The sequence below is a fragment of the Phalacrocorax aristotelis genome, chromosome 3 (assembly GCF_949628215.1).
Source record: "Phalacrocorax aristotelis chromosome 3, bGulAri2.1, whole genome shotgun sequence".
Lineage (NCBI taxonomy): Eukaryota > Metazoa > Chordata > Aves > Suliformes > Phalacrocoracidae > Phalacrocorax > Phalacrocorax aristotelis.
Genome location: NC_134278.1, coordinates 84,559,383 through 84,587,047, shown reverse-complemented (window position 1 = coordinate 84,587,047; position 27,665 = coordinate 84,559,383). Strand labels below are relative to the sequence as shown.

Here is a 27,665-nt window from a genome sequence, read left to right as displayed (position 1 = left end):
CCTCAAAGACCTTGGGTTGAGATTTAAAAAAACTAAAATAAAAAAATCAAGTGCATCCGTGACCTAGCTCTTCTACCAATGAAAAAAAACCACTTATAAAATGTGGGTTTTCATGGAGACTATCATTCAGTCAATTCAAAGAGCTTTTAAGTAGCGTAGTCTTAAAGCAGACAGCAAAATAGGAATCATTAAAGAAAGGCCAAACAAGCCTAAACAACACTGTGAACAGAACAAATGAGACACAGTTGGGTACTACCACATTTGTTTGCAAAACACACAGAAGAGGGGAAAGCAACCAACTCAGACAATTAAACCTGCCAAAGCTGCTAAACCTTGTCTATTGTTATACTTTCCGGATATAAGCACAAAGAAAAGCTATATTGCTTAAATTTCTTAGTTTATGTTTGTGTAAGGAAATATCTAAATTGTCTGCATGCATGTTCTGAGTACATTTCTAGATTTTAAAGTGATGACTCAAAAAAATGTAAGCATAAAGAAAAAGTACGGCAAAATAATGTCCTACCATTACTTGCATTCTGTGTACTTTTACATACCGATGACTGGGTTTTCAGAAGTTGTGTCTCTGTCACATTTTGTTTTATAAAAATAAATGTTTGCTTTTCAAACATGACTAGTATCAGTTTGGCAGGCAAAGATAGCATTGTCTGTATCATTATCAATACCACAGTCTTTTGCACTTCACTTTCTGTAAAGTTTTTAGATGCTGCAACACAACACAGATGGAGTTTTCACCTAATCAATAATTCTTTCATTGTTCCTTGTTTTCTTTGAAGGTGTTTCCCACCATTTTGGAACAATAAGACATTGATGATGTAGCAGATGAGACTAGAGACAAAAAGAACAACTGCGGAATTCAAGACATGGTTCCCAATTTACATTTAATGTAATCTGGATTGGTTGAACATATGTCTGCCCAGCAAAAGAATTCCACAGCAGAGCAAGGTGTCGAAAAGCTTCGTATGCTGAAGCTTTAAGTACTAGGGCTGGGTTAGCTATTAGCAGGTCATAACATGTTTGTTGGAATCACAAGGGAGTACACAGCTCCAGACAGTAAAGTGATGATGAAATCATTGGGGTCATAAAGACCAACAGCAGAGCTTCAGCTCTAGGCCTCCTGTTTTTTTGTGGACAGCTGGCATTAAGAAAGGACAGAGCACAGAAATGTGACAGAACCCAAAAAGCTGACAACCAAATCTGGAAAAGTGAAGGAGGGATTTTTGTGCCACTCAGTTAACAGCAAGGGGTGGGTAGCAGTGTGGTTGTACTGCTGTTACACTGCAGTTACAGCTGTGAGTGACCAGCTGTGTTCTTCCCATGTAGGACAAACTTCTCTTTACATGATCAGTGAAGGCTACAAAATAAAAGCTACTCCAGAACAAGTGCTGGTTGCCCAGGTTCGATGAACCAACATGAGGAGTACCAACCTCCCAGGATCTCCGCATAACCATGCCTTGGCTCTCTACTCCTGTTGTCACCAAGGGTCTAGAGTTATGATCACCTTCTCAGGAACCAGGCTCAGACCTACCACTCCATTCACTACCATGAGTTAGCCACCCAAGCACCACGGCACTCAGAACCACATGTTAGCAGGCTTCCCTTTAACCACTCTCCCTCCACATACAGCCCCACAGGTAAGGATGGGCTGAGAGCAGAGAAAGGCAAAAGCAGGAATGTCTCTGGGGCTCCTGCCCTGTAGTAGTCACCATGATTTTTGTCTGTCTCCAGGCCCATGGGAATGCACATAAAGCCACTGTGATGGCCCAGAATGAGTTTAGGATTACATGCACTGTTTCTTTCATACAAATACCGCAATATTGTAAAAAGCTGGAAAGTGATCCTAAATCTTGCTGAAAACAGAAATAAAGTATTCCAGTAGACTCTTCTGTATAAGGCACCAGGAAATCTGCTCCGAGCTGTAGTTGCAGAGACAAAAATTGAGAGTCACCCTGTGATTTAATGCCAGGTATTTATTAGGGACAATCCAACAGGAGCAGTACAGTAATTGTTAGCTGTTGAACTGTGGAGAAATTCAGTAAAATACACCTCGGTCAAATCTAATGTAGGTGGTTACATTCGTACCTGTGCAACATTGCTCCTTGCAGCCTAAATAACCAAACTAAATACAGCTATTGCAGTAGTCTTAAATACTAAAAATACTAAAAAGCTTGCCCCATCCTACTCTGAAAGTATGGTAGCTCTTTTCCACCAGGGATACTTTATTTTGCTAGGAAGTCAATTGAAGGGATAGGTATCAAGAGAAGCTTAACTACTACTTTCTGGAGTTTTCCTGGAGCCAGTCTTGGAAGGTGGAAGAATCTCTCCTGGGAGCAACAGACAACATCAAACGCTTCTCTTCTCAGAGCAGCAGGGTCACTCTTTCACCCTTGTTTCCCGTTTTATCCTTTGCTTCCAGCACACGTAAAGCTAATCACCCTTCCTTCCCACTAGATCCTGGAACAAGCCACAGCCCACTAGCAAAACCACTAAAGAGCACACATAATTCTCTCCCTTGGGAGACAAGAGAATGAACTGCACATGGTGCAAGTCATTCACAAAGCTTAGTGCATAACTGGAAGAACATATGCTAATAGTAAGGGTGAGCTTTAGCTAAGAACCTATACAACAAAGCCTGCTGAGAACAGGCAGCTTTTACTATCACAGTCAAAAAGCATGAAACAGCATCCTCTGTGATGCTGTTTGCTTTTCAAAGAATCAGCTTGCTACATTCACAAGCCACCTGCTCTGAGAGTTATTTGTGTTAAACTGCTCTTAAGCCAGAGAAGGATTTAGGACTCATATTATAGATAACTTATATAGGCTAATGACAGTCTGGAAAACATGAATGCAAAACGCTGAATTGGCAGTTCTTCAAAGATGATTTAGACAATCAGTTTCTATGAGAACTAACCAAACGCAAAGCTCCAGAGCTCAAATAAGCTTTAAAAAAACTCCGTCTAAAACTGTCCCAAAGTAAACAGCATGAGTCCTACTTAAACTGAGAAAGCCAGAAAGTTGAAATACGCCACTGTATCTGACTGGAAATCATTTTGCAATTTGCCTGAATCCAGTACAAGGAGCACAAACCTTACAAAGACTGGAATGCACCTCAGCAAAGGTAGCAGACGGCATACCATTTCTGAGCGTATCGTGTTGAGCTGTGGATCTTAGGAGAAAATTAAGAGCTCAGCCCTGTAAACGACTCCTCACACAGCTTGGAGAGTGACTCTTGTGTAACTCTGTAAGCAGCAGAATGCATTTCTTCTGGTAGGGCTCAGAATGCATTTCTGACCTGCTGTAATTCCTTGCATGCTTATTGAGGAGGAGGGAAAGGACAGGAGCAAGATTAAGAGTAAAAAGCTGTTTACAGCATTGTGCTTCTTTTCAAATTATGCTATCTTGTATGGCTCCAGCTTTATGCACAACTACTGAGTTTCATGCTGATGTAATACTGCTGCAAGTACTGCATTGGAGAATCTGACATGTCAGATATTGTCGGTGGCTCTGTTACTACTTTTTACAAGGTCATTTTTCTTGGTGTGGGAACACTGTTTTTCTTGGTGTGCAAGGCCTGCTATGGAAAAATTAGAAGTGATGGGAATAAAATTCTCGATAAAATATTTTCTCTCAGAATGAAAGCACAGATTTTAGAGCATCATAAAGTATTGCAAAGGTCCTTCAAAATTTATGTTCAAGCCTTCCCTTCATTTTAGAACTACATAAAAACATATCCAAGCAGCATTTTTCAATCCCTTACTATAGCTTCAATTGCTCTTATTCAGAAGCAAAAGTTTGTACTTATTTCCAAAATGTACTCCACAAAAGTTTCTGGATGATATTTAAAGTATACCCAACAGAGTTCTCACCAGTGAAAGCAAAATCTCCCCCTTCCCCAATTCTCTTTTTTTGTCCTTTGGTGGAAATGGAAGTAGATAATAAAATCTGACTGAGAAACAAAAGGCTGATTTCCTCTCATGACTCGAAACTGCAAGATGTTTTACAACTCCAACCTGGATTTCACATTTTGCATTAGTTTATACTACCACAAACCAATTCTAACCAACTGCAGCACAAAACTGAAGCAATGCAGAGGTCCAGTGCCTACTTCCACAGCAGTGAACCCAGAAAACCTGTGCCTGGACCTCACCCACCCAAAGAGGACCAGCAAAGCACATCAGGATTTTCTCCTCACTGCTGCTTCATTACAGCCCGTCATGGCAGCACAACATGATCCCAGACATCTGAGGAACTTGAGAGACACGCACAGTACGAGGAAGGGCATCAAAAGTAAAAAGAAGAGGGAGGAAAAAAAGCCTGTTTCATTTTAGGATGGCTGTTTTTTCTGGATTTTTTTCACTTGTCAGTCCTAGTTAATTGCAGGGGTTAACATAATTGAAAGACCAAAAGAAATCAAAACCTACCCTCCAAAATCCTTCCATCATTTGAAAGACCAAGGGATGAGAGAAAGAGCAGCTCTTCTTCCCTTAGTGAATCAGGCTTCAAATGTATACAAGTCTTGTTTTATTAATTAAATAGTCTAAAATACAGAGTTTAAGATTACTTTGGATTCCTCTTAAATCCATTTTGTGTAAAAAGGCTCAAGGATGTGCTAAGGTTTTGGGGTTTGAGTTTAGCTTTTTTTTTCTTTTGAACTAAGCCTAACATTTCAGATTTTCTTTCAAGACACACAGGACCAAGTTATAACAACTTTATTTGTGGAAACAGATGGCCTAAGTCCTAAAATACCATACCCTGCATTTGATAATAGCCCGTTTGGCTACAAACACATACAAATTTGCCCTGTCAAAATACATCTACAAACAGTTGCTGCAATGTTTACTCTTTCCTGGATTTGCCAGAATGTGTGCAACAGACTTCAAACAAACTTTCATCAAATGAAACACTTCTCACAATCTTTTCTCTCCATAGGCCTACCAAGACAGGAAAAAAAACCCATAGGGTTTTTTTTTCAGTATAAGCAATTGCAACCTGGAAGTTCTATTTGCTTATACCAACACATCCAGGTTTGTGCAACTTTGCTTTCCACATTGATTCTCTACCTGGGAATGCAGTGCATAAGGACTCTACATTTCACTTTAGTATGTGTCATGACAGCCCAAGAAGCCCCAAAATCTGAAGTACTTGTGAAGATCCCAGTGCAAACTTGCCATCAAGATCTAGTGTGATGCTCTGAATGGAGGCATCTGCCTGTCAAGACTACAGTTTCCTAAGCAGGTTACAGTATTTTCCAGCTAGCAATAGAATCCATGAAAGCTATAAAATCAAAAACTTGATAGGCTTCCATCTGTTTAACTGATTGCCCTAATCAATATACTCTCCCATAATGTCTTGTACAGGCACACTTTCTCAAATACAGAACTGCAGAATGAATTCAGTTGGGAAGCATATAAAAATTTCAATTCTACAAATGGCAAACCACAATGAAAATATGAACTGCCAAAGCTATCATGATGCTTAAAGGAACAGAGTGTCATTAAGTTATCTATAAAAAAAAATCACTGGACAGAAAAAAACCTTGAAGTCAACAATTACCAGATTTTCATGAGACAGCCAACTAAAATGATAATACTCTAGGATAATAATCTGAAGATTATTTTCCTCATTTCACCCTAACCTTCCAACAGCACACTAAAAAGAGCTCCTCAGGGAAACGGCATCACCCAGAGTTCTCACTTGCCCAGATGTTTCCCTCACTATGTTACAAGCCTGTCAAGAAAATGCAAATTCAGGGTTATTCTAATGATAGCATAAACCTCATAAAAAAACCTCTCCAAATTTACTTTTCCAAGGAACATCATTTTAAAAGGCATTTCAAGTGCCCATGAGGAAAGAAAGCATCATTTATACAACATTATTACCAGAAATCTTGAAGATATTAAAAAAAATTCCAGAATGTCAAGCCAGTGATAAAACTGCAGCTCAAAGAGAGACAGCACCATGGGGCCTTACCCAAAGCATGCGGCCAAGTGCTCCCAAGCAGGCCTCCCACCAAGTTCAACACGGGGGTTTCTGAGTTAAGAGCACCTGATTCCTGCTTGTGACTGGGGTTCCCTCCTGTAGCTAGTGGTTTTGCTTCATGGACCACCAGCCAGGGATCCCATGCAAACGGAGTGGTTATTACAGCCTGCACTCTCCTTGTTTTTCCTTATATTTCCTTATATATTCTATAAGGAAATACATAATTTCTATTCTTCTGTATTTCCTTATAGAAATGTGCTCTGCTAGTATTAGGATTCTTTCGGAGATGATAAATTTATGGTGATAATAGCTATACATTCTCTGTCAGTTTGTTGCATGATTTGGCAGTTGATTTTTCTTTAACACAGGGATACAAGGGGAAAAAAAGTTAGAGCACATGCAACCGACCAGGGATTTACAAGCTTTGCCTGGGGTGGGAGTTTGATGATTCTGCAGCTTTTATCACTTGTCTGCAACCATTTTAAACGAATGGTAGGATATGAAACTGAACAAAAAAGAACCACCTGCAAAAATAAGGAGACAGAACAAAAAAGTCCTTTACCTCTGATGGACGTAACTCACCAGCAGTTTCACAGGCTCAGGAGAGGGGACAGACCGGCTCGGTCACAAGCCTCGTCCTTTAGGGTCACAAGCACCGATCACCCCAAGTGTCTTGGCCATCTCAGGGCTGAATATATACCTGCCTCTCAGCAAACCTTCCAACGAAAGCCATGCATTGTATTCCCGTATTTCCCAACGCCACACACCTGCGTGGCCACTTCTTGTGTGGGGAACGCCTCGCGAAGGAGGGAGGCCGTGGGTGGGGCACGCCGTGCCGGCCCCAGACCGGCCTGCCTGCACCCCTCGCCCGCCCCACGGGCGCACCCCGGGTGCCATGGCCGTCGTCTGCTGCGACCCACCGGCGACGCGCCAGTAACGAGCTGCCGCGACGCCTCCAACGCGGCGACAAACCTCAGTCCCCTGGAAAAGCGTAAACCCAGGGAATGGGGCGGGGGGAAGGAGACATCCGCAAGCGCCACGCAGGGAAAGCCCTCGAGCGGATAGGTACCCGGAGGTGGCGCCTGCCGGTGCCGCAGGATCGGGCCCGGCGAGGGGGGGTAGCAGCGGCCGGGGCAGGTGCAAGGCGCCAGCCCCCCTCAGCCCGGCCAGTCCCGTCCTCCCCGTCCCGGGGCCCAGCTGCCTCCTGCGGCCCTCGGGGGAGGCAGGTGGAGACCTCTCGCCACGCTGGGCGGGGAAGGAGATTGGGGGGGAGGCGGGGCGGCACTCACCTGCCGCTGGCTGTGGTTGCTGACCCCCGTAGGGGTGTGGGGTTCGCCGCCGCCCCCGCGCAGCACGGTGATGTGCAAGGTGAGCAGGAGGAGTCCCAGTAGCAGCAGCAGCTCGGCCGCCAGCCGCACCATCCTCTTGAGCCGGGCGGCTTTAGGGCCCCGTGGCGGCGGCGGCCGTGGAGGAGGCGGAGGAGGAGGAGGAGCCGCGGCGGCCGCCGCCGCCGGCGGAGCGTCCTCGGCCCCAGAGCCGGCCGCGGCAGCCGCACGACAGGCGGCGGGGACCGCGCTGCTCTCGGCGTCGGCGGGGCGGGCGGCGGGCGCGGGGCAGTGGCGGCAGCAGCAGCAGCGGGGGCCGCCACACCACGGCGGAGCCACCTCGGGGCGGGACGCCGCGGAGGCGGCGGCGAAAGTCCCGGCGCTGCCCAGTTGCGGCGGGGGGCGGCAGGTAGCCGCGACGGGGCCGCGGACCGGCGGCGTCTCTGCGGGCAGCCCTGCAACCCAGAGTCACCGTGGGCCGTCGGAGGGAGGGAGGGAGCGGGCCGGGCCCCCACCGCCTCGGGGAGCGGCGGAGAGCAGCGCGGCTCGCCTGCCGACGGGGAGACGCTGTGAGGGCGAGAGGGGAGCCAGGAGCGTGTGTGCGAGTGAGAGGGAGGAGGGAGGGAGAGGCCGGGGGCGGGGGGGCTGCTGGGGACGACTCTCACATGGTGGGGAAGCCGGGACACTCCGAGGGGAGGAGAGAGCTCGGGGCTATCGCCTCCCTCCTCTCCAGGGGATGGGGGTGGCCCCTGGACCAGCTTCCCCCCCACCCCCGCCGTGTCCTCGCCCGCCCCGCTGCTCCCCCCTCCCTCCCATCAGGGCGCCCGCCGCGCCAGCTCCACTCCCGTCCCCTCCGTGTGCGGGAGTGGGGCCGCGCCGCGACCGCCGCCCTCCACCCCCGCCGGCTCCCGCCCCTCGACGGGGCGGCTGCGACCTCCCCATGGGGGAAGAGGGGCAGGTCGCTGCCTCCCCCCGGACCCCCTGCCTCCTTTTCGTTCTCTCTGCCCCCTGGCTCGGCTGTGGGGAATGGGCGGGGAGTGCGAGGGGCTGCAAAAACCTTCAGCTGCCTGCCCTCCCTCGGAGCTGGATACCTGGCTCCATCTCTCCTCTCTCTTCCCTCCAGTGGCCCTAGGGCTGGCAGGGGCAGCTCCGCACTCTCTCCTGCCACCGTGCGTACGTGTTTGCAAGCGGCTGCCTCTCCTCCTGGCTCCTGCTGCAGCTTCCAGACCCAACTTTCTCGCCCCCTCACTCTGCGTCGGAGAGGTGCGCGTCGGACGGTTTTATACTGCCCTACCTCCCTCCCCTGCTGTCCTCCCCCAATCCTTGCTCCCCCCCTTTCCTTTCTCTACAGCTTCTCTGCAGCCTAGCATCGCCCCCCCGCCCTGCTCCCCTCCTCCCTGTGCCTCCGCAAGCCCTGGTGTGCCGGGGCACCCGCACCCCGTCCCACTCACTGCCGCACCTTCTGCGGTGTCTTCCAACGCTGCTCGGCAGGACGGAGCTGTGCTGCAGTGTCGTGTCCCCTTCAGCTGGTCCATGCGTCCCCAGCAGGGCATGAGGCATGCGAGGACTTGGCCCACTGGGGTTTTACACTCCTTAGTGTGGTTTCCCCTCCTTTTGGTCGCTGTCTCCTTAAGTACAGTGGAAGAAACTGTCTTTCTCGCATGGGAGGCCCCCAAAATTTAAAATTACCTGAATTTCAAAATGAGGGTTGGATTATCACTTGCTGTAAATCAGTATCTTTGCATCCAGTCTGATGGAGCCAAACCTCTTTCGAAGTGCTGACAATGCAGCTGGTAACAATAAACTTGAAACATAAATAAAATCACCTAACAAAAACTGGGAGTTTTGGAATCTTTGTTGTCATTCTTCCACAACTGGGAATGTTATGTGTAGAAATGAGGTTACAAGCAATTGGGGCCCATGCAAATGTGTGACAGCTGAGAGGCTGAATTGGTTTCAAAATGTCTAAATGGGCAAAATGGGAAAAAAGCGTTCCCCATCCAAAACGTTTTCAGTCTGAGGCCAATGTCCTCAGCAGGGTTTTTCCAACATAAAGGTAAGATGTGGTTCTGGCGTGCAGTGCCAGCAGGGGCCGAGGCGCACTGTGGGAGCCTCTGCCTGTGGTATGCCTGACCCGGGAAGCTGGCAAATTTGGGGTGCAAGGAGAGTCAGAGCTCATGGGAATTTTCTTGCAGGCCTTGGTGCATCTGAAGGCTGTGGTCATGAATGAGTCAGAAGGATGTCTTGTACCCTTCCACTCAGATAGGTTCCCTTCTAGTGATAACCACTGTAAATGAGTAACCATCAGGCAGGAATAAGGTTAAAATCATTCCACTGGTGTATCGTTAAAGATGTAAACAAAAGCCACAAAATCAAAACCTTTAGATTTAAGGATTTTTAACCTACGAACATGTTCCATATTAGCACCACAGTAGGAATGATGGGCGCAGATGATCATGCAGGGTGGGACTCCTGCTGAGCTGCCCCAAGTGCGTTATAGCAAGGTAGAACCCGCTCCGTCTCGTCAGACCACTCATTGATAAATACCCATGTCGATGGTCTTCGTTACGCAGCAAATCATACAGACCTATTCAATGTTACATAAAGCCATAACAGCCCGTGGACCGTCGTGTGGTTTTTAAAAAAATCTGTTTGGTTTTTTTTAACCCGAACATTCCTTTGGCGAATCAAAATATTGAGAAGATAAAAACACTGATGTACTTCAGCTGTCATCGCTTGGCCTGAGCTTTCCTGCTGCCGCCATCACTGTGATCCTGGCAGCCAGCAGCTGCGCCCCAGGGCAGGCACGCCAGCAGCAAGCATGAAATGGCGTGGTTAAGGAGGCAGGCTCAGGGGAGATGGGCAGCAAAGAGGCAGGAGAACTGTCCTCCAGGTTTGCCAAAATCTGGCCCTACCTAGTGGCTGTCAGCAGATCCCGGATGTTGAAGAAAAGTGGAAACTTGGCATGTGAATTCTGTATTTCAGAGATTAATAGTACAAATTGACAGCCAGAGCAAGACTGAAGGCTCGTAATGTAAAACAGTCCAAGTGACAGCCTGGTGAAAAACACACACGGATCTGCCGCCAAGCTCTGGGTAATATAAGTTCTCCCCTGCCTTATGAAAGAGACTGAACAAAAAGACATCTTTAATCCAGATGAGATGGGCCTGTACTGGTGTGCGTTTCCTCATGGGACATGAAGTTTTGTGCATTAAACTGTTGTGCAAAGACAGTGAGGGACAGAGTAATGCTTACTATGAGCAGTGAGCAGATGGCAGTGAGAAACCGATGCCTCTTCCCAATTGAAGGAGTCAGTGTAAAAGCAGATCTTGGGTAGGGCAATACTGCCTGCGTGGCTACACTGTGGACAACTGCAGAGGAGAGTGTGCGCACATGTGTGCTGTAGGTGACAATTTAAATTCACAAACACTGTTAAATCAGCAGATGACTTCATTGAGGAATCGAGACAGCTGAATTGCAACCTGTAGGAGAGGTGGACTTAAAAGCAAAGGGAAAAGCTCTCTTTTCCCAGCTGGGTGAACACTTGCTCCAGCAGCTACCATCTTGTCCCTGGGACACGAAGACAGAGTTCGCATGGGGGAAGAGATCCATCGGTAGCCTGAGGGGGATGCTGCTCCTGGGATGTGGTTACAGGCAGCCAGCAGGGAGGTAAACCAGCTAGTGGGTCCAATGGTGGTACTGGGGTAAGGGAGGTGTTTCTTTGATAGCTCCTTCCCACTGAAGGTTCACAGCTCACACCTTACCCCTCTACCCCCAGCTTTTACCTTCCATTACTCTTCCCTCCGACAATAAAGGCAGACTCGGCTAATGTGCACTCCCAGCCCCACGCCAGTGCTGGGGGAAACAAACCAAGCGCAAGCTCTTCGAAAGAGTGTTAAATTAATACATTTTATGCAGTACTTGTGATATGACAAGCACACTATGTGGCCAGGTAGTGTAGCTCAGCTGACATGTGAGGAGTTGGTAAGCCATGGTAGCTCATCATCTGATGTCCTGCCTCTCTCAAGCCCTGCAGGTCCTGCTTTTCTCATTGTGCAGCTCAAGGTGGGTCGCAGCTCCCCGTGTTGCAGGCAGCCTCCATCAGGTAGTGAGGACTCTCCTGGGGAGGTGTTTCAGGGATCTGTGGCCTCCGGTTGCAGTGCTGCCAGATGAAATGCCCCATGGTCTCCTTTACACCAGCCTGTCAACAAAAATGCACAACAGTTATCCATGGCCACCATGCCACCTTCAGTGCTCAACGCTGAAAAGTTGTGTTGGGCTGAATTTGCAATGTCTTCACTGGTATGTCCTGCTGGTGGTGTTCCTGTCTCCTGCTGTGGCTGTCTCGGTAGACCATATCGTATGCTGACTCCACCACGTTGCCGTGCAGGCACCTACACTTGGTGTTATGAGCCCTGAAAAATGAAACGTTGCCTGAGACACAACACTTTGCAGAGTCTGGGTGGTCTCAGAAATGAATAGTATGTCAGTTGTACCTGCTCGTGTGTGATAAATCCTCATTTTGGATGAGTGCCACCAGGTGACATCCTTCAAGTCCAGTGAGAGAATTACTGCAGAGGGAGGGTGGAAAAAAATACAGTATGATATAACACAAAGTATGCTGCTTTACCTGCTGTATCTCAGAAGTGAGTATGTAGAGGTGGGAGCAATAGATTAACTGCTGTGACCACCACGGGGTTTTGTGTCAGACCTCTCTTGGGTCCTGTTTCCGAGTTGTCCCAGCGGTTAAAAGACATTGGTACTTCCCTGCTTGTCCACTTTCCCCCTTTATTGTCAACCCTGGTATTGCTCCAGGACTGTGGAGGTGTCCTGTTGGTAAGATCTCAGAGGAGCATGGTTGGTAGAGCCCTGGCCACCCTCCTCAGCTCGCTCCTGCCTGCGCCCACTCCCAGGATGCTGTTGTTTTATCTTTAAGCCTGGGGGTTGCTTCAAAATTATGTGGGATGAAAACCTGGCTCCACTGAAGTTGGCAAAGCTCCCATTGACTTCAGAGGAGCCAGGATTTCACACTACGATGCTTTGTAGATTATTGGTGAATGGAAAGTATATGTCTGGCTTCTCAAGGGTTATTATTGTTGGTGGTGACCTCTGCTCTGGCAAGCACTGAGCAAGGCTGGGTTAAGACAGATGGGTAAAGCTTTCCCTGCCTCTTCCCCTGCTTCCTCATAGGGGCTTTGCTTTACAGGTCATCATCTTGGATGCTGCTGATCAAGGAATACCTTCCAATGGAATTTAATGCCTGTTTGCCCACATTCCTCTTCCCCCAATGCCAGCAGATCAGTAGATAGGAGACAGAATGGCTGATTAGCTTCTAGCTTCAACCTCTCAGGTATAAGCTGCAAATGCACACACAAGGGTCTTCTCTAAAAAAAAAGAAAAAAGAATAACCTTCCCTGCAGGAAACCTAAGTCTTCCTGTGATGCATGGTTCCTTTATCTCAATAAATTACAACTTGAATAGTAACAACCCTCTTTTTAAAAGAACTGATTAGCTTAGAGTTCTCCATTTTCTTGCTTCTCCTAGACCTGCACTTTCCTTCCTGTCTACATATTTTGCCACCAGCTGGGCCTAATGGCTGGGTCAAGATTTCTGAATTCTGCAGCACCTTGTGTGACAGACTGGAAATTCAGCAGCTACTTCATTAAAAATTGAAGCAAAAGCGGAAATATATAATGAGTAGTCTGAACTACGGAATATAGAAATGGAGAAAACACTCCAGCCCAGTTTCCCGCCTCTTTTCTTTTTTTTAACGCCAAATTCTATTTTACACTCTGCCACGTTTTCACTTTTCAGTATACTGCATATTTTTGTACTGATGGTGTGCAACTGCACTGTAGCCTTTGCCGTGGTGCAGCAGTACAGGACTGTGGAATCAGCATGCTAGGCAACATTATTCAAAAGCGCCCAAAGAGCCTAAATTCTGCTAACTTTCATAAGAGCTTGCCGCAAGGCAATTTTTGCCTTGCTAGAGAAATACAGTGAAACTGCCAAACCCCTTTCCTCTGAAGATAGTTTTATCGCTGCAGAAGTTCTACAAAAGGAGTAAAGGCTCAGACACCTGATTGAGTTACCTTGGTTCAGTGAGTCACAGCACATCAGCTGAGGCGAGCGCTTTCCTGGTGGTTTTTCTGGGTGCAGTGCCAGCCATGTGGCAGAGCTGGCCCCCTCTGGCCTGCTGGAGCAGGGAGGCAGCCCTGCATTTTGGCAGCAGCGAGCCATTAAACTGGCTCAGCCATATCTATCATTACATTTAACTTATTATATATAATAACGAATAATGTGGCAACTCACCCTGTGCATAACTACACAGACTGTCTGCAGGTGCATGGCAATGCGTGCTGCAGGGAAGGCGCTTTGCATGAACACATCTGGTGGGAGCTAAAAGACGAGTGAGGAGGTGGCCCTGGCCCTGGCCCAGGTGAAAAAGTTGTAAATCACAGTTGTGTGACTGAGGCTTGAGTTGGCTGGGCATTTCTGACAAGTCTTGTCCTATGATCAGCAGCATAGCAGATGAGCAGCCTTTCTGATAGTTAAAAAAATAAAGACATAGAGATAAACAGAGCAATTTACACCTATGGTTTTCAACCCTTCACTCTGGACATCATGAGCTTAATTAAAAAAAAATCAGAAAGCCAGCTGAGTGGTTGAAGGACAGTTCTGCAGCAGGGAAGGGAAAGGACAATTTCACAGCAAATGCTGTGAGATGAAGGGCTAACTGTCCCTGAAAAAAAAAAGTTTAACTGTCTCCAATGCAGGGAGGCTTCCATTCCCACAGAGAAAGTAATGAAAATAAAGCTCATTTCTTGATGGCTTCAAGTGATAAGTGTCACCTGGCTTCACTTAGGTGATTTAACACAGCTGGAACAGGCAGTAGTGGACAGGAATAATTTGAAATGTGCCTTTAAAGGAGAGTGATATTATGTCAAATAAAGCAATGAACAAAGAAAACAAAGAATCTGGGGCCTTTTGTCTAAAGCCTTTAATTCCAAGAAAAACGGTCTCTACTACCCAACTTCAAGCATGCTGTCTGGCAAACAAATGTGCACGTCGCTGATGCTCTCAGGTGCAGTTTGGGTAGCAACAGCTTCACCTGCTGTCCACAGTCAGATGGTAAAAGTCTCAGTGCATCTGCATGAGATGGTCAGAGGACAGAGCTAAGCTGGAGAAAGGTGCTCAGAGACCCTCTGCAGCAGACCTGACGCCTGGTGCATGCCAGTGAAGAGGGGGGAGAGGGCACCCACCAGTGCCTGGGGAAAAGACTCAAATGTCTTTCCTGATGCTGCCGGAAGCAGAAATTTTGGAGGAATTGCTCTGGTTGGCTGGAGGCAGGGCCGGGCTGGCTGGAGGCTCCCCTTTATATGGCTACAGGGGGTTTACAGCAGTGCTCAGCACTTGAGAGAGAGGGAGAAGAGTTTGAATGTGCAACTCACTGATACAGGCAGCTGAGGAAATCACTTAAGATCAAAGCACATGTTTATTCAAGGCAGCTGACTTGTCTGTAAGAGATTTTTGCTCATTCAGTACCCTGAAGACAACAGCAAGCATGAAACAAAATGGATTAGAAAAAGCAGTACCTGGAGCTCCACCTTGCTGCCCAAGACAGATATTTCCTGCTAATCAACAACTGAGATTTTTCCTCGTTTATCAATGTGTTTATCAATAACATCCCAGTGCAGTGAGAATAGTCTTCAGGAGGTGATGCAACCCTACTCAGATCCTCATGGGAGGCTTTAGAAAGGCTGGTATAAAAAAGGGGCAAGCACCACTGGAAAACAACACAGCCCCATCTGATCAAGCTCAGACTTCATCTTTCCATTGCACTGGCTATAACCATTGTTCCCTATATGCAGTTATATTATGTAACAATTTTCTCGTACATAATGTAATTCTCTTAAAATGTGGGATGTGTGAAGCTGCTGGTAGTGTTTTCTTTTTTTTTCTGGGTAGTCTGATCAAGTAGCAGGGCATTCGGGCCAGCCTCTTAGTTACAGTCGCCTCTTCACAAGCTTAAAAACTCTGAGGCTGTTTCTAGTGCTAGATCCACAAAGCAGGTGGTTGATAAGACTATTGGCTCAAGGAAACAGAAAATTTTTCTCTGGACCCACTATAAAAGGAAATTCTTTTCAATGATTTGCAAATAAATGAACTTCAGCGCAGGCAGGATGTATGAAGAGTCTTATGTATGAAGAGTCTTTTTACTGTATATGGAGACACTAGAGAGATCTTTTTTTAAACAAGAAATAACTTGAAACAGAATGATAAATGGAGAGGGAGGAAGAGGGGGAAGCAAATTAACCCTTTTTTGAATTTCTGTAAAATATTACAATTTACAAGTGGGTTTAACCACAACATGTTGCTTTTTAACCACAGTCAGACAGGAAAAGATCCAATTGACACCTGCTTCAGACAACAATTAGGACATAAAAGATGAAACTAATTTCAGAGGGTTTATTTGTTTGTCTCTTGTCACGGATTAAAACAGGAGGAGGGGGGGACATTATTTCAGGATGGATTCTGCTCCCATTCCAGTCAATGGAAAAAAGGTCTATTTGTGTGAATAATGCACAACTGGCCCTGGCAAGGAAATGAGTTAGTTTTTGCTGAAGTTTTACACACAATTCTGTAGTAAGTGAGGATATAGGACTTCTGAAATGCTTAATTTGCAAACCAGATGTTTGAAATATGAATATTCATGCTTGCAGAACTTTCAACAGATCAATGAAAGTTTACTGAAAAACAATTGGGAATACAAGAATTTTTTTTAAGAATGTGAAGTGCCACAGTGCTTTTTAAAAATAGGTTTTCATTTGATTCAAGTCTAACTCAATTTAGAAAATTCTTCCTGTCTAAAGCAATTTCTCTGTGTGTGTAGAACAACAGAGAAAAATTGCTGAAATTATGTTTTTTAGAAATTCAAACCAAATAAAAAAAATTACTACCTCATTGCCAGTAGTTTCATTAAAGGACATAACGAGATGCTGAAGCAAACACTCCAAACCATCAATATGCTTAAAAAAAACCCTGCACACAAACTGTTAGAGGGCTCCCCTGACCACGTGCATGCCTTATAAACGCTTCTGTACTTTTCTGGTATGGGCCCAGCAGTTGTGCTCCCTGGGTGCGGGTGAGGCTCTGAGCTGCTTGGCTAAAACACAGCTCTGCCTGCCCAAAGGAAAAAGAAAAAACCAAACCTGCCATAAACATTTTGGCAGCTCTTTGTTTCACAGAGAATACAACTTTGTCTACTGCTTGCTGTCCGTTGATTTTCTGTGTGTGCAGTGGTGGATGGGGTTTCCAAATCCCTGTTCCTGCCAAACAGCAAACCAGACTTTTGTCCTCAGACACCTGCCTCTTATCTCATGGAGTTGCACTGAGTTTGGGCCACACATAAGCTTTAGCTTGTGTATTTGGTCACTGGGGAAGTTGTGGTAGTTAGAGCCTGGACTGTTATCCACTGTTCTGCTCTTATGATTAATCTTGCAATCACTTTTTTCCCCTAATGCCTTCAAACTTCAAGCCACAGAGTATATTAAATTAGTGAGATATTTTTTAAACTTACATTTCTAATGCTGACATATAGGAAATAATGAAGTAAAAGATGCTCCAAAGCAGAACACAAACTCCAGTAGCTGCAGATTTTACCTCCCAGCTACTTAACTCTAAGCACTTGCAGCCAGCAGTGTTGGTGAGCCTGCCTTGAAGGAGCCTAAAACCTCCACAGGAGAGTCTTGCCTATGGTGGTGTTTGCTGCTGCAGAGTAGCCAGAGTTTGGAGGCTGCTCTCATCAGATGAGGCTGCAGAAATTAGCCTGCATAGACAACCTATGAGTGCCCAAACCCCACAATATATCCCGTGTAACAAAGCACCAGTTCTAATGCACACATGCAAAGAAGGTGATGGTGCACAGGGGAGTGCTAACTCTGAATTTCCTGCCTTTTGTAATGAGTACCGCACCCCCTCCAACAACGTTAAAATTCCATTAAGAATTAATTTTGTGTTAAATGCTAGTTTTTAGCATGCACTTACTGAAATTATTTAAACCTGATTTCTGCCCCTTTAACTCCCGATACTTCCTTGAGGCTAAAGGACGCAGGGTTTTCATATCAGTTTAACTCTTCTAATTTGGAGCTGGGATACTTAAATAGTGTGGTGCAACTGCTCCGTCTCTGCAGGTAGAGATGGTGCAAACATAAATTGTGTTCCAATCTGCAGGAATAAGCCGTAAAGCACCTTTTGCTGTTAACCTTACCTTCACTAGAACTTTCACTAATTTAACAGTTTCAATTTAAAAAAAAAAAACCAAACAACGAAATGGATAGGAAAAAAGGGGTATGGGCTATAAAAGGGCTGGAAGGCATGGTTGTTCCTGGCTAATAATACAATTTGAGGTATTAGATCTTAAATGGATCAATTGGATATGTGTGCAACTAAAAGCTGCTGATTGTTGGTGCATTAGATGACAAAAATATTAGCAATGGTTAAGGATGCTGAGCTTGAACCCCTCCAGGAATCCCAAACAAACTTACATGATTGCCTAGTAAACTAATTTAAACTGGACAGCATTTAGCATCTTGGGGGAGTATGAACATGTAGATGTTTAAATTGCTCTGTTTTGACTCCTTCATGTGACCATCAAGGCTGCAGTATCTTTTCAAATGAGTTAAGTATAGTAGCTTTAATTCTGTGTCTAGAAAATGCGTGGCAATCCTCTTTGAAGCAGTTAGACTACAAACAGCCCTGGTTCATGTAGTGCAGTGGTTATATCTATAATGGCATCTACTTACTGTAGACATCAGTACCAAGTAAAATAGTTGATATGATCATTAAAGAAAGAGAGGACTTGCAAGCATAACATGAAAAGAGATATGATACCTAGCATTCTTTGTTTCAGCAAAATAACAGACAAAACCTACTTGCCCTTGCAGAAAGACTCTTATTAGAAGTTATTAAATGAACTGAACACTCATGGTTCAAAGGACAGAATTCTACCACTGACTGAAGATTATTTAAACAGTAAAAACAATTAAAAGAATTATACACACATATATGTGTATAAATATAATAAAATATATATTATATATAAAAATAGTCTTCAGTTTGGAGCAAGGCTCTGGATTACCACACTTATTAACTATTTGGGGAAGAAACTGAGAAGTGATGGGCTAAATTTGGCAAATAACACAAAACTGATAAATGTAAACAAAGCTGAAGAAAAATAGAAACAAACTCCATTCCAAACAGACAATACAACAATGAAGAAATCCAGAGCAGAAAAATGCAGCAGAAATGATGTTGCAAAAATACCGTCATGCATTGCTTAATGCTAAGGGAACCCTACTAACCTGGGTGCCAGTGTGGATGATCAACAGTTGCTGGGAGAGAAGCACTCAGAAGAAAAAGCTGTGAAGGTTGGGGAGAAAATAATGCTGTAAATATTCTCTTGCTGTCATTTCAGTCAGTGTTTTAAGTGATAACTCTATACCAAAACTAGAAACCAGCAGATAAAAAATTCCGCATGACAACCAGGGTGAAGGGAACTTTCCCATGTGAGAAGGGACCTAGAACGAACAAAAGGAAGGAAGGGAACAGACATACCAGAGGACAGAATAATGTCAAGTTAAAATAGCGACTAGTTTACACAAAGGGAAATGACCCCTTCCGTACTATTGCACAGAGAAAATGCAGCATCATTAAATGACATGACTTCTGAAAGCAGAAGGGAGTATGCTTCTTTACAAATAATGCCTAGCACCGTAGAAATGAGTAGTGGGATCCATACAGAAAAGTGTTGAAACCAGAAAACCCAAGAATTTCTCCACAAATCTAAGCATTTTTATGAGACCAAAATCTCTCCAGGGCTAGCTTAACATTAGCAAGATCAGTGGTCTTCCATCTAGTTTTTAATGTGGACTGCTGCATTTTTTTTTCAGTAGACATATAGATCCCCGTGCAGATCCTGAGCCTACTGACAATATGTTTGCTTTTCTTAGCTGCCTGTTGCTGGCCCACAGATTTATAAGGTACATGCTGAAAATCTCCTTTCTAAAGAATTTCAACCCTTGGAGCTCAGGACACTGTTATCTCAAGACTAATTAAAAAAAAACAACTAGAGATGAGAATGGAAAGAGCCTCCATTGGACTTAATTATCTAGGGCAAGGAGAAAACATCTCTTTCATCCAGGGATTGCATAATTGTCTATTATGAGTTACAGTCTTGGCTTTAAAGTGAGTGACAAAACTCATATGGAATTAAATGGAAGACGGATTTGACCCATGAGGGTTCAGATATTTTGAAACAGCTGTTCTGCCGATCACTGACAAAAAGAACCAGGGAAAAATAATTCAGTACTTAGACAATATGAGTCTGATAAGCCTCTTTTAAAAAAAAACCAAACCCACCAAAACCCAAAAAACCCCAAAACCAAACCAAACAAGAAACCGGCGCTGATTCTGCCTGTTTGCACAGTGTACATGTGCATTTATGAATGAAAGTAAGTTTGCCTGTTGCCCAAGTGGAAGGCCAGGCCATGCAGAGAAAATAAACTTTGTGTGTAGTTTGGGGTTTCCTTAAGCTCAGGAATGTGTGTGTTTATAGATATATTATTAAACAGAAGGATAGGAAATCCAGAAATAATCAGCACTCAAAAGCCTGGTCAAGGCTGTCGTTACAAATAAAGAAACCAGGCTAAGAGACCAGTTACTGTCAGTGTTAGGCTGACAAAGTGGATTTTAAATTATGTTTTATCTGGAATGAGTTTCTAAAGTTATTTTTAGCCTCAACCATGTGAGAAGCACATGGCTCCATAAATACATTCTCGAGAATAAGTTAATGGAGGTAGGGTTCATGGAAGGAAACAACCTAAACAATTCATTTAAAGTTAATAACTGAATTAAGAATTTTAGAGCTTTATTTTTAAAACATTTGTCATTAAGGTGTGAGTCACTTTTGCAATAACATGCATGCATATAGCAAAAGTGCATGGGCCAGTAGACTTATGGGAGGATTCAAATGGGCCTCTATTAGTCTATAGCATCCCTGGGTCCCCTGATGCTAAGTGAGAGGTGAATTATTCACAAGAACACTTTGAAGCAGCTGTGGTAGGCTCTGGCTCTGAAATGGCCCACAAAGGAACCTGCCTTTTTGTCTGCTCATTCACAGAGGGCTTTGCGAGAGTCAGCCTGTGCAAAACCCTCCAGGAATCATTTTGGAAAGATGTGCTTAAGAAAAAAGAGTAAAGAAAAGAACAGTCACACAATAATGCTCGTGCACTTTCACCAAATGTAAAGGGAGGGACCCACTGAATCCACTAAACGTGTTTGGCCTTTTGGTGGAAGAGGGACCTGAGAAAGGACTTGTGTGACAGAAATCTAGCCTATTTTCCCAGCTACGTGAGCAGATCTTAGGAAAAGGCAGTAGTTCCTCTGCAAACCTTCTTTCTGGGTAGAGATAAAGATGACAAAGGGCTTGAGCAATTAAACAGTATCATTATGCCCTCAGTTTGCAAGCATTTCAGGAGATGCTCCTTAGCTTGCCTGGCGGGGTGGGGGTTGGGTGGGGTGTCTGTGTGTCTGTGTGAAAAGAGAGATAAATGGGGCTACAGGACTTGTTTATTCTGGTTCATTCCCTGACCCAAGAGATCACAGGCGAGTTCCCTGGGTGCTGCAGCTCCTCTAGGTCTGCAGGTTGATGAGCAAATTCAATCCTGGTAGGAGAGCAGACCCACAGGACTTTGCTGCTTCTCCAAGAGACGCATTTTGGTAATTTTGTTAAGTTGACATAGGCATCAAATTGCTGTTGTGATGGCAAATTCAGCTCCCAGTCCGGAGGGGACCCTCTGAGGGGTCTCCAGAACCATCCGTGGCCAACAGGGATGTGGAGTGAGGGCAGCTGGACCTCTGTACTGATGGACGGGCTGGAGGACTTAGCTGACCTTTCCAGTATGAGAGCTTTATTATTTTCTTTTATTGTGCTGAATGGGAGGTGTACCATTGTTGTTACATTGGATTTCCTCTAGGACATGATCCACCTAAAGTTTAAAATTAATGCAGTCACTATGAAATCCAGAAAAGGGACTTTGTTAGCTGAAATGTCAATGAATTATATTTTTTGGCATGCTGGAGTCTGGGTTTCACCTCCCCACTGTATATGTCCAGGTGTCTTACTACATAGTTCATTTTCTTAAACTCTACAGAGAAGTTTGGTTACTTCTACTGTGGACTACTGGCTTTGCCTCTTTTCAACCTTCAGATCAAAGACGTTACGTAAAAACAATGCAGTTATGGCTAAAATAAACACTTTAAACTCTGTTACTATGATTCAATCCAGACTTTTTTCCTAGGTTTGTATTAACACTCATGTGACTCAATCAGCATTGGTAGCAATAAAATACACATGATAATCCCCTGCTGATCCATCATTTGTATGCAGAAGACTTAAGCGGTGCAGCTTGTATTTTATTTCCTTTTTCTAGCCTCTGTCAAAAGTACATGCCCTTATGAAAGGTACATGTGATAGAAATCAAAAGAACAGCTAATTAATTACATCCCACCTCCTCATATGGAAAGTGGATCCAAACTAGCATCAAAAACACAATGTGTTTTCTTTAAATAGCCAAATGCAGAGGGACCAGAGATCTGTGGGGAATTTTTGGCACCATATGAAGATTCTTTCAGCCCTCGAATCCCCCACCCTTAAATTCTGTGGTGGGTTAGTAGGGAAAGGATATAAAATTGTGGAATTTTTTTAAAGGCTTTTCTCTTTGTTTTCTCTTCTCCTTGGCTGCGCTCTTATATTTTAATACCGTATAATAGTAAAGAACAAGGAGGGTCATTCAAAAATATTTTTTAATCTTTATGAAAAACAGAACTGCCTTTTGCTGCCACTGGACCACATTTACCTACATAGTCCTAAAATGGCTGAAAGGACTGCAACCATAGCTTCTCCTTAGGGGTTTTGAGGGGTGCCCACACAAGTCTGAACGGCTGCTGGCAGTGGAGAATACCAGTCTCTCACTAAGTTTTTACATGGTGCTGACCACTTCAGTATCAAGGCATTTCCCAGGGGTCCAAAATTAGATACCAGAATTGCTCTTTTGTCTCTGAACAAAAAAGATACTTTGCTCAGGCCTTTTTCCACTTAGCCCCCTTTTCATTAAGGCATTTTTAACTTTAATTCATCATGATGGGGCAGTGGAATGAATGTGAGGGTTTTGGTGAAGGAGGAGGGGATTGCTCGTGTGTTAATAGCTATGAAGCACCACAACAGCAAGAGATGGAGCGAATGCTTGTTCTCAGCTGTGATGTGATTTAGTTCTTTTGCTTCCAAGAATACATGTACACTTGAGCTTTTTATATGGCCGGATACATACTTGCACTTTCAGACTTCATTTTACTTTCTGCACCAGAGAAAGGAACTCTAAAGGCCTGAAGGAGGTTTCTGGAAGGAATAAGAAGGGTACAGGGAGTATGAAGGTTTAGAACAGAAGGTTTAATAATTCAGAAGTATTAAGGCTGGCCCAGCTTATTCCAGTATGGGGGGATGAAGTGCCTAGATTTGCTTTTCCTTCCTCCCACATGCTGTACAATCCCAGCATCTATTGCCATTTGCACAAATCAGCAATAAAGCCTCAAATCACTGAATTAATGGAATTTTTCCACCTGTGGGGATTTCTATTTCTTGTCCAGTTTGTAGAGGATGTTAAAGCGTGTTCCTCCCAGCTTCCACACCATGGGCAAGATCTCAAACTTCTATATAAAAGAAGTCAAACTCACTGCTAACACTTACAGAGACTGACGAGATAATCCAAGTGCCTTACTCATGCAGGCACAGCTACTGGGAATTGAATTGCTGACATGATCTCATATACTATGTGGTATGTAACATGGAACTATTAGGAACACTAGTATCACTTAGAAGTCATACTTAAAAACAAGTAAACAAGAATTAAAGAAACATAAACATTAGAAACAAGTAATCCTAAAAGGAGGAAAATTTAAATTTGTTTACACAAAAAGAAGAGCAATATTAAAAGAATGGCAGCTTGGCTTGTATAATGCATGAAGATGTCTGGGCTTCTCCATTATTCTATTTGATCTTGAAAAAAATCAGTCTCAGAAGATTAGAGAAAAAAATCATTGAAAAGAGTAAAATGCCACGTTAAAAATCACATGAAGCAGTCTCATTAGAGTGTACACATGCTACCTCACACTCTTAGGTGTAGTTACAATGGAATATTTTTTTTCTCATAAAGAGTGGGGGAGATACAACTTAAGTAAATCCTGTGTACCTACCAAAATAAATGGATCAACAGCATCTCATCCTGAATTATCTTGGTAAAAACATCCAGGAAAAATTACAGCAACATCACAGATGTACAGACCAAGTATCTTAGACCAGCCAAAGTATCTATTATTGCTTGTTTTTATCTTTCTCGAAAGGGAAGCTATGTTTGACCCCTAAGGAAGGTCAACAACTTATTGTACTCAAGACAAAGCTACTCCATGCACAGGAAATGAAAGCTAAAGAGGAGCACTTTGAAAAGAAAGACATTTTACTCTCTTAAATAAATGAAACCTGCTACATTCAATATTGTTTTCATCCTGACCAAGTCTTCTGGCTGGATGCTAAGTGATGTTCATCGGGTAAAGACAGGAAATCCAGGAGCCTTCCTGCCTTTGCAACACAAGAGTTGTAGCAGGGCAAAGCAGCTTGGAAGACAGTAAAAGAAAGAAAGTCTGTATGGGGAGGGGTCTCCCAGCCATACTTTGTCAGAAAGCCAAATCACCTTGCTTGAGAAAACCAGCACCTTGAGACTTATTAAAACCCCAGTGCTAGGACACTGGTTAGAAGAGGCTAGCTCAAATCTTCTAGAAAGTTGCGATTTGGAGAACAGGACCAGGAAAGAGCAGTTAGGCTCCATGACATACCTAACATTACAGTTTATCCAGAAAGTCCAAAACAGAAAAAAGAAAAAAACTGCTTTGCCAGCTTGTACCTCAGTTTTTACTTTACTGCCATACACGAGCTATGAGAGGCTTGATTAATCTTTGAGGTCCTTTCAGTAAAAATGCTGTGCTGTTATTTGGGTTTGAGCTAACTGGTGCTAATCAACCCAGCAGGTAGGACAGACTGTTGCTCATGGAATGCCAGGAAGGGTACAGCAGGAATGTGGAGCATTACAGTTACAGAGCGAATCCAGTTTCACCAAGAAGTGCAGAAAAGGGATGCTATTTACTGGTGTCAGAAAGGCATGAAACTGTAACTAGGGTGTTCTGACAAAGGGTGTAAAAGTATCAGCCACAGGCCTTTTCCAGAGAAGAAAAAATGCCACTTCCAGTGAATAACGCAAAGACTGCAGCCCTGCTCTGAGGGAGGGAGTGACCACTTTACCATCAATCAGATGAATGTCCAGATTATGAGCTTGGAGCGGTCCTAGCCAGATTAATGTGGGTGAGTGTGTATGTGTGTGCTAGCTCTTTCTAGAGCTTAACAATACATTTTTCCAGTGTTTGTGCCCACAGGTCACAAGTTATAGAAGTATAGAAATGGCCTGATTGTTACGAGTGCAGAGCCTTACAGCTTCTCCTATAGTTAATGAGAACTGTCAGCAAAGGGCACTGTAACTGCCAAGCTGCTTCTGCTGAGCCCTCTGCTTCTGGACTGAAGACCAAATCTACCACCCATCATTGTAGTGTGGCCAATTACTACCCTGCAGCACAGCCAAGAAGCTCCGCTCGCCATCACTGCTAGTCCTCTCTCTCCCCACTCCATCCTACTCAGGCTTTGAAATACCTCCCTGGTGTTATATGGCAGAGGGTGGGAAGTCCAAGAGGGTAAAGAAGTCCCTTCTAGCTCCCTCCCTGTGGTATATCCCCACCTGTGGGGCTGGCTGATGCTAAGTTTTAGCAGCTTACCTGCTCAGTGAAGACTCAATGGGATGATATTTTTCAAGAGCACCCCAGTGAGTCACAGTTCACACTGCATTTTCAGAAGACAGATAGAACTCACAAGCCTGTATTAAAATTAATGCAAAGGGCAAATCAGTAAGGTAGGGGACCTGTGGAAAAATCAATGGCAGTCATGCAATGAGAAGCTACCTTAATCCCCACTCACAAAGAAAATTACTTTAGTTTGCACAGATTACCTTAATCATGGCATTTCTTAGTATCTGAACACTCAACAAATTCTTTCTTTCATAAAACGAAGAACAATCTGAACTGCTCAGTCTTGAAGTGTTTATGATCTCCAAGAATGCAGAGTGATTTTTCCAATCCAACATCACCATTTATCCAACAGACCTTTAGTGATGTTTTGAACTGTCTGAGTTCCACAGGGCCTTCTCTCTTCACTTAGAAAATTGGCAGTGCTGCCCTAAAACTACACCTCTTGTCAGGTAACTGGTGTGCCAAACAGTAATGTTCACAATTGCAGGATGTTCATTGCAGATGATAAGGCATTTCAGGGGGACAAGAACCAACTAAGTTTCAAGTTCAAAATTAGGTAATTTCTGCCTTTTTCCAGCTATTAGGAATATGTGGAAAAATTGTCCCAAGCAGGCAAACTTTCACTGAAGTCTGCACAGTGGCCAAAACCTGAATGGTTTGGCTAACGAGAATGATCAATTATATAGATCTAACACAACAGATTTTAGAATGGTTGGGATTGGATTTAATCTGTCCACATATATGTATTGACAAAGCGCACATCTTGTATCTGTGCCAAGGCTTTCACAGCCACTGCTTCCAGGATGTAAACTGTCATCTGTAAGTCTTTGTTCTCAGATGTATGACCTTGCATTTTGCTGTTTTAAAACACATGTTCAGGGGAGTCTAGTTTACCAAGTGTTGCAGTTTGCCTCGCAGACTTGACCCGTCTTGTTTATTTACTACTATGGCATATCTGCAACTTTTCCAGCAGCTAATGTATTTATTTTTTTCTTTGAAATCCTTGATAACAATAATGAACAGCCTGAGGGCAAGAACAAATCATTGCAGAACCTTGATAAAAATACCCTTCTGATACCCTTCAGTTCTGATATATCAGTTTACTCACTTAATATGTGCTGCATTTTGGGTAGTAACATTTAAAATTATTTTCTACAGCCATTTTATTATCAAAACTATACTGACTGGTGTCTTCTATGTCACCATCTCTTTAACTAGATGTTGACTATTTTGCACGTCTGATTTTTTTGCAGTTGTCTCAGAACTGACATAAGGTTAACTGGCCTATATTTACTTGGGGAGGCTGGGAGAAAGGGATGACCTCCTTCATCCTTCTAAAATAAGGAAACATTTGTTCACTTCTAGGACTCTGGAATTTCCCAAGTACCTTATGAAGTAAGGAGGTCCAAAAGAGATGTTGATATAAAGTACAGACTGCTATCAGAGAAAAATATCTTGGCCTTGAGGCTTGGAAAATGCTTTGTAACTCTTGATTTCGACTGGATAAGTACAGAGGTGGATAGTATTTCCTTCTGTGGATTAGTAACCTCTCCTGGTTTTGACTCTGATGTATGCAGCTCCCTTAGAACTATGTTCAGTTTCTGCAATTTCACCCGTCTAAAATCTCTAATGTCAAATTACTGAGTTGTGCTGACTCCAGCAGCAGCACGATGTGGCATTACTGAGCACTGCCTTGGTTTCTACCTGTTACAGTAAATTTTCTGCATTTTCACTAAACTGCCCCAGTTTGCAGATATCAGCACAACTGGCATGAATTGCAGGATTTTATTAGACTTCCTGAGGTAGGCAGTTTTACCTGGTTTCGAATTTCATTAGGAAAGCTTTGCTCCAGCTTCAACTATTTTTAAGGGTAACAGGGTAGCACCACACCTGTTAAAAATGGAGACAACTGTTCACCCTTCAGGAGAACATCTCTGGCATGGAGACATCACTAGGAAACTGTCTTTGACAGCAGACATGTTTTTCTCATTTTTTCCTCAACCTAATTTTAAAGGCTTTGAGAGATACTGTCTTTGGCTTTTCCCTACCACAGGAAATGAATTGTCTCCTCCTTCACACTTCTGTATTTTAAGGCTGTGCATGCAAAGTGCCATTTTAATGGGACAGTAGGGTTGCACTAAAGTCACAGTGCTCTCTGAAGGCCTGACAGGTAAACAGGGTGGCAAAGAAAGGGAGTTCCTAGACACCGAGGAGCAGTAGTCAGTAGATACAGCTCTGAGGAACAGCATGAAGTATGCCCTAAAGTACATGTAGCTACGTCCAGTTGACATTTCTTCTACATACACTGGAGAGAAATTCACTCTACTGGAAATTCTGTCTGTCTTTGACACTAAACACACCTGAAATCAGATCCTTAAC

The 27,665-nt window shown here is 44.1% G+C and overlaps 3 protein-coding genes across 7 annotated transcripts in view; 1 reads left to right on the top strand and 2 right to left on the bottom strand.

Annotated features, from left to right (window-relative positions):
• Positions 1–7,786, bottom strand: part of ISM1 (isthmin 1) — a 37,105-nt gene extending 29,319 nt beyond the window's left edge. Inside the window, exon 1 of one of the 2 annotated variants that reach the window (XM_075088244.1) lies at positions 7,287–7,786. In XM_075088244.1, the coding sequence (XP_074944345.1) occupies positions 7,287–7,418 (132 nt within the window). In that variant the 5' untranslated portion in view covers positions 7,419–7,786. The remainder of the gene's footprint in view (positions 1–7,286) is intronic. The other variant, XM_075088246.1, reaches the window with a different exon arrangement.
• LOC142054976 (uncharacterized) lies at positions 6,855–9,157 on the top strand. Of its 3 annotated transcripts, none has more exons than XR_012659757.1 (3): positions 6,855–7,062; positions 8,446–8,585; positions 8,674–9,157. XR_012659757.1 is itself a non-coding variant. In XM_075088247.1 (2 exons), exons 1-2 carry the CDS (start codon positions 7,988–7,990, stop codon positions 9,003–9,005), a joined length of 930 nt encoding a protein of 309 aa, XP_074944348.1. In that variant the 5' UTR covers positions 7,915–7,987; the 3' UTR covers positions 9,006–9,157. The 3 variants fall into 3 exon arrangements, 1 of the variants encoding a protein (XP_074944348.1); XR_012659756.1 differs by lacking the exon at positions 6,855–7,062 and adding an exon at positions 7,275–7,365; XM_075088247.1 differs by lacking the exon at positions 6,855–7,062 and having other exon boundaries at positions 7,915–8,585.
• Positions 9,158–13,176: 4,019 nt separating this feature from the next.
• SPTLC3 (serine palmitoyltransferase long chain base subunit 3) overlaps positions 13,177–27,665 on the bottom strand; it is a 114,981-nt gene continuing 100,492 nt past the window's right edge. For both annotated transcript variants that reach the window (XM_075088234.1, XM_075088235.1), the window contains exons 12-13: positions 18,686–18,743; positions 13,177–13,866 (exon numbers count right to left, since the gene is read on the bottom strand). In XM_075088234.1, coding sequence (XP_074944335.1) covers positions 13,778–13,866; positions 18,686–18,743 — 147 coding nt within the window. In that variant the 3' untranslated portion in view covers positions 13,177–13,777. The remainder of the gene's footprint in view (positions 13,867–18,685; positions 18,744–27,665) is intronic.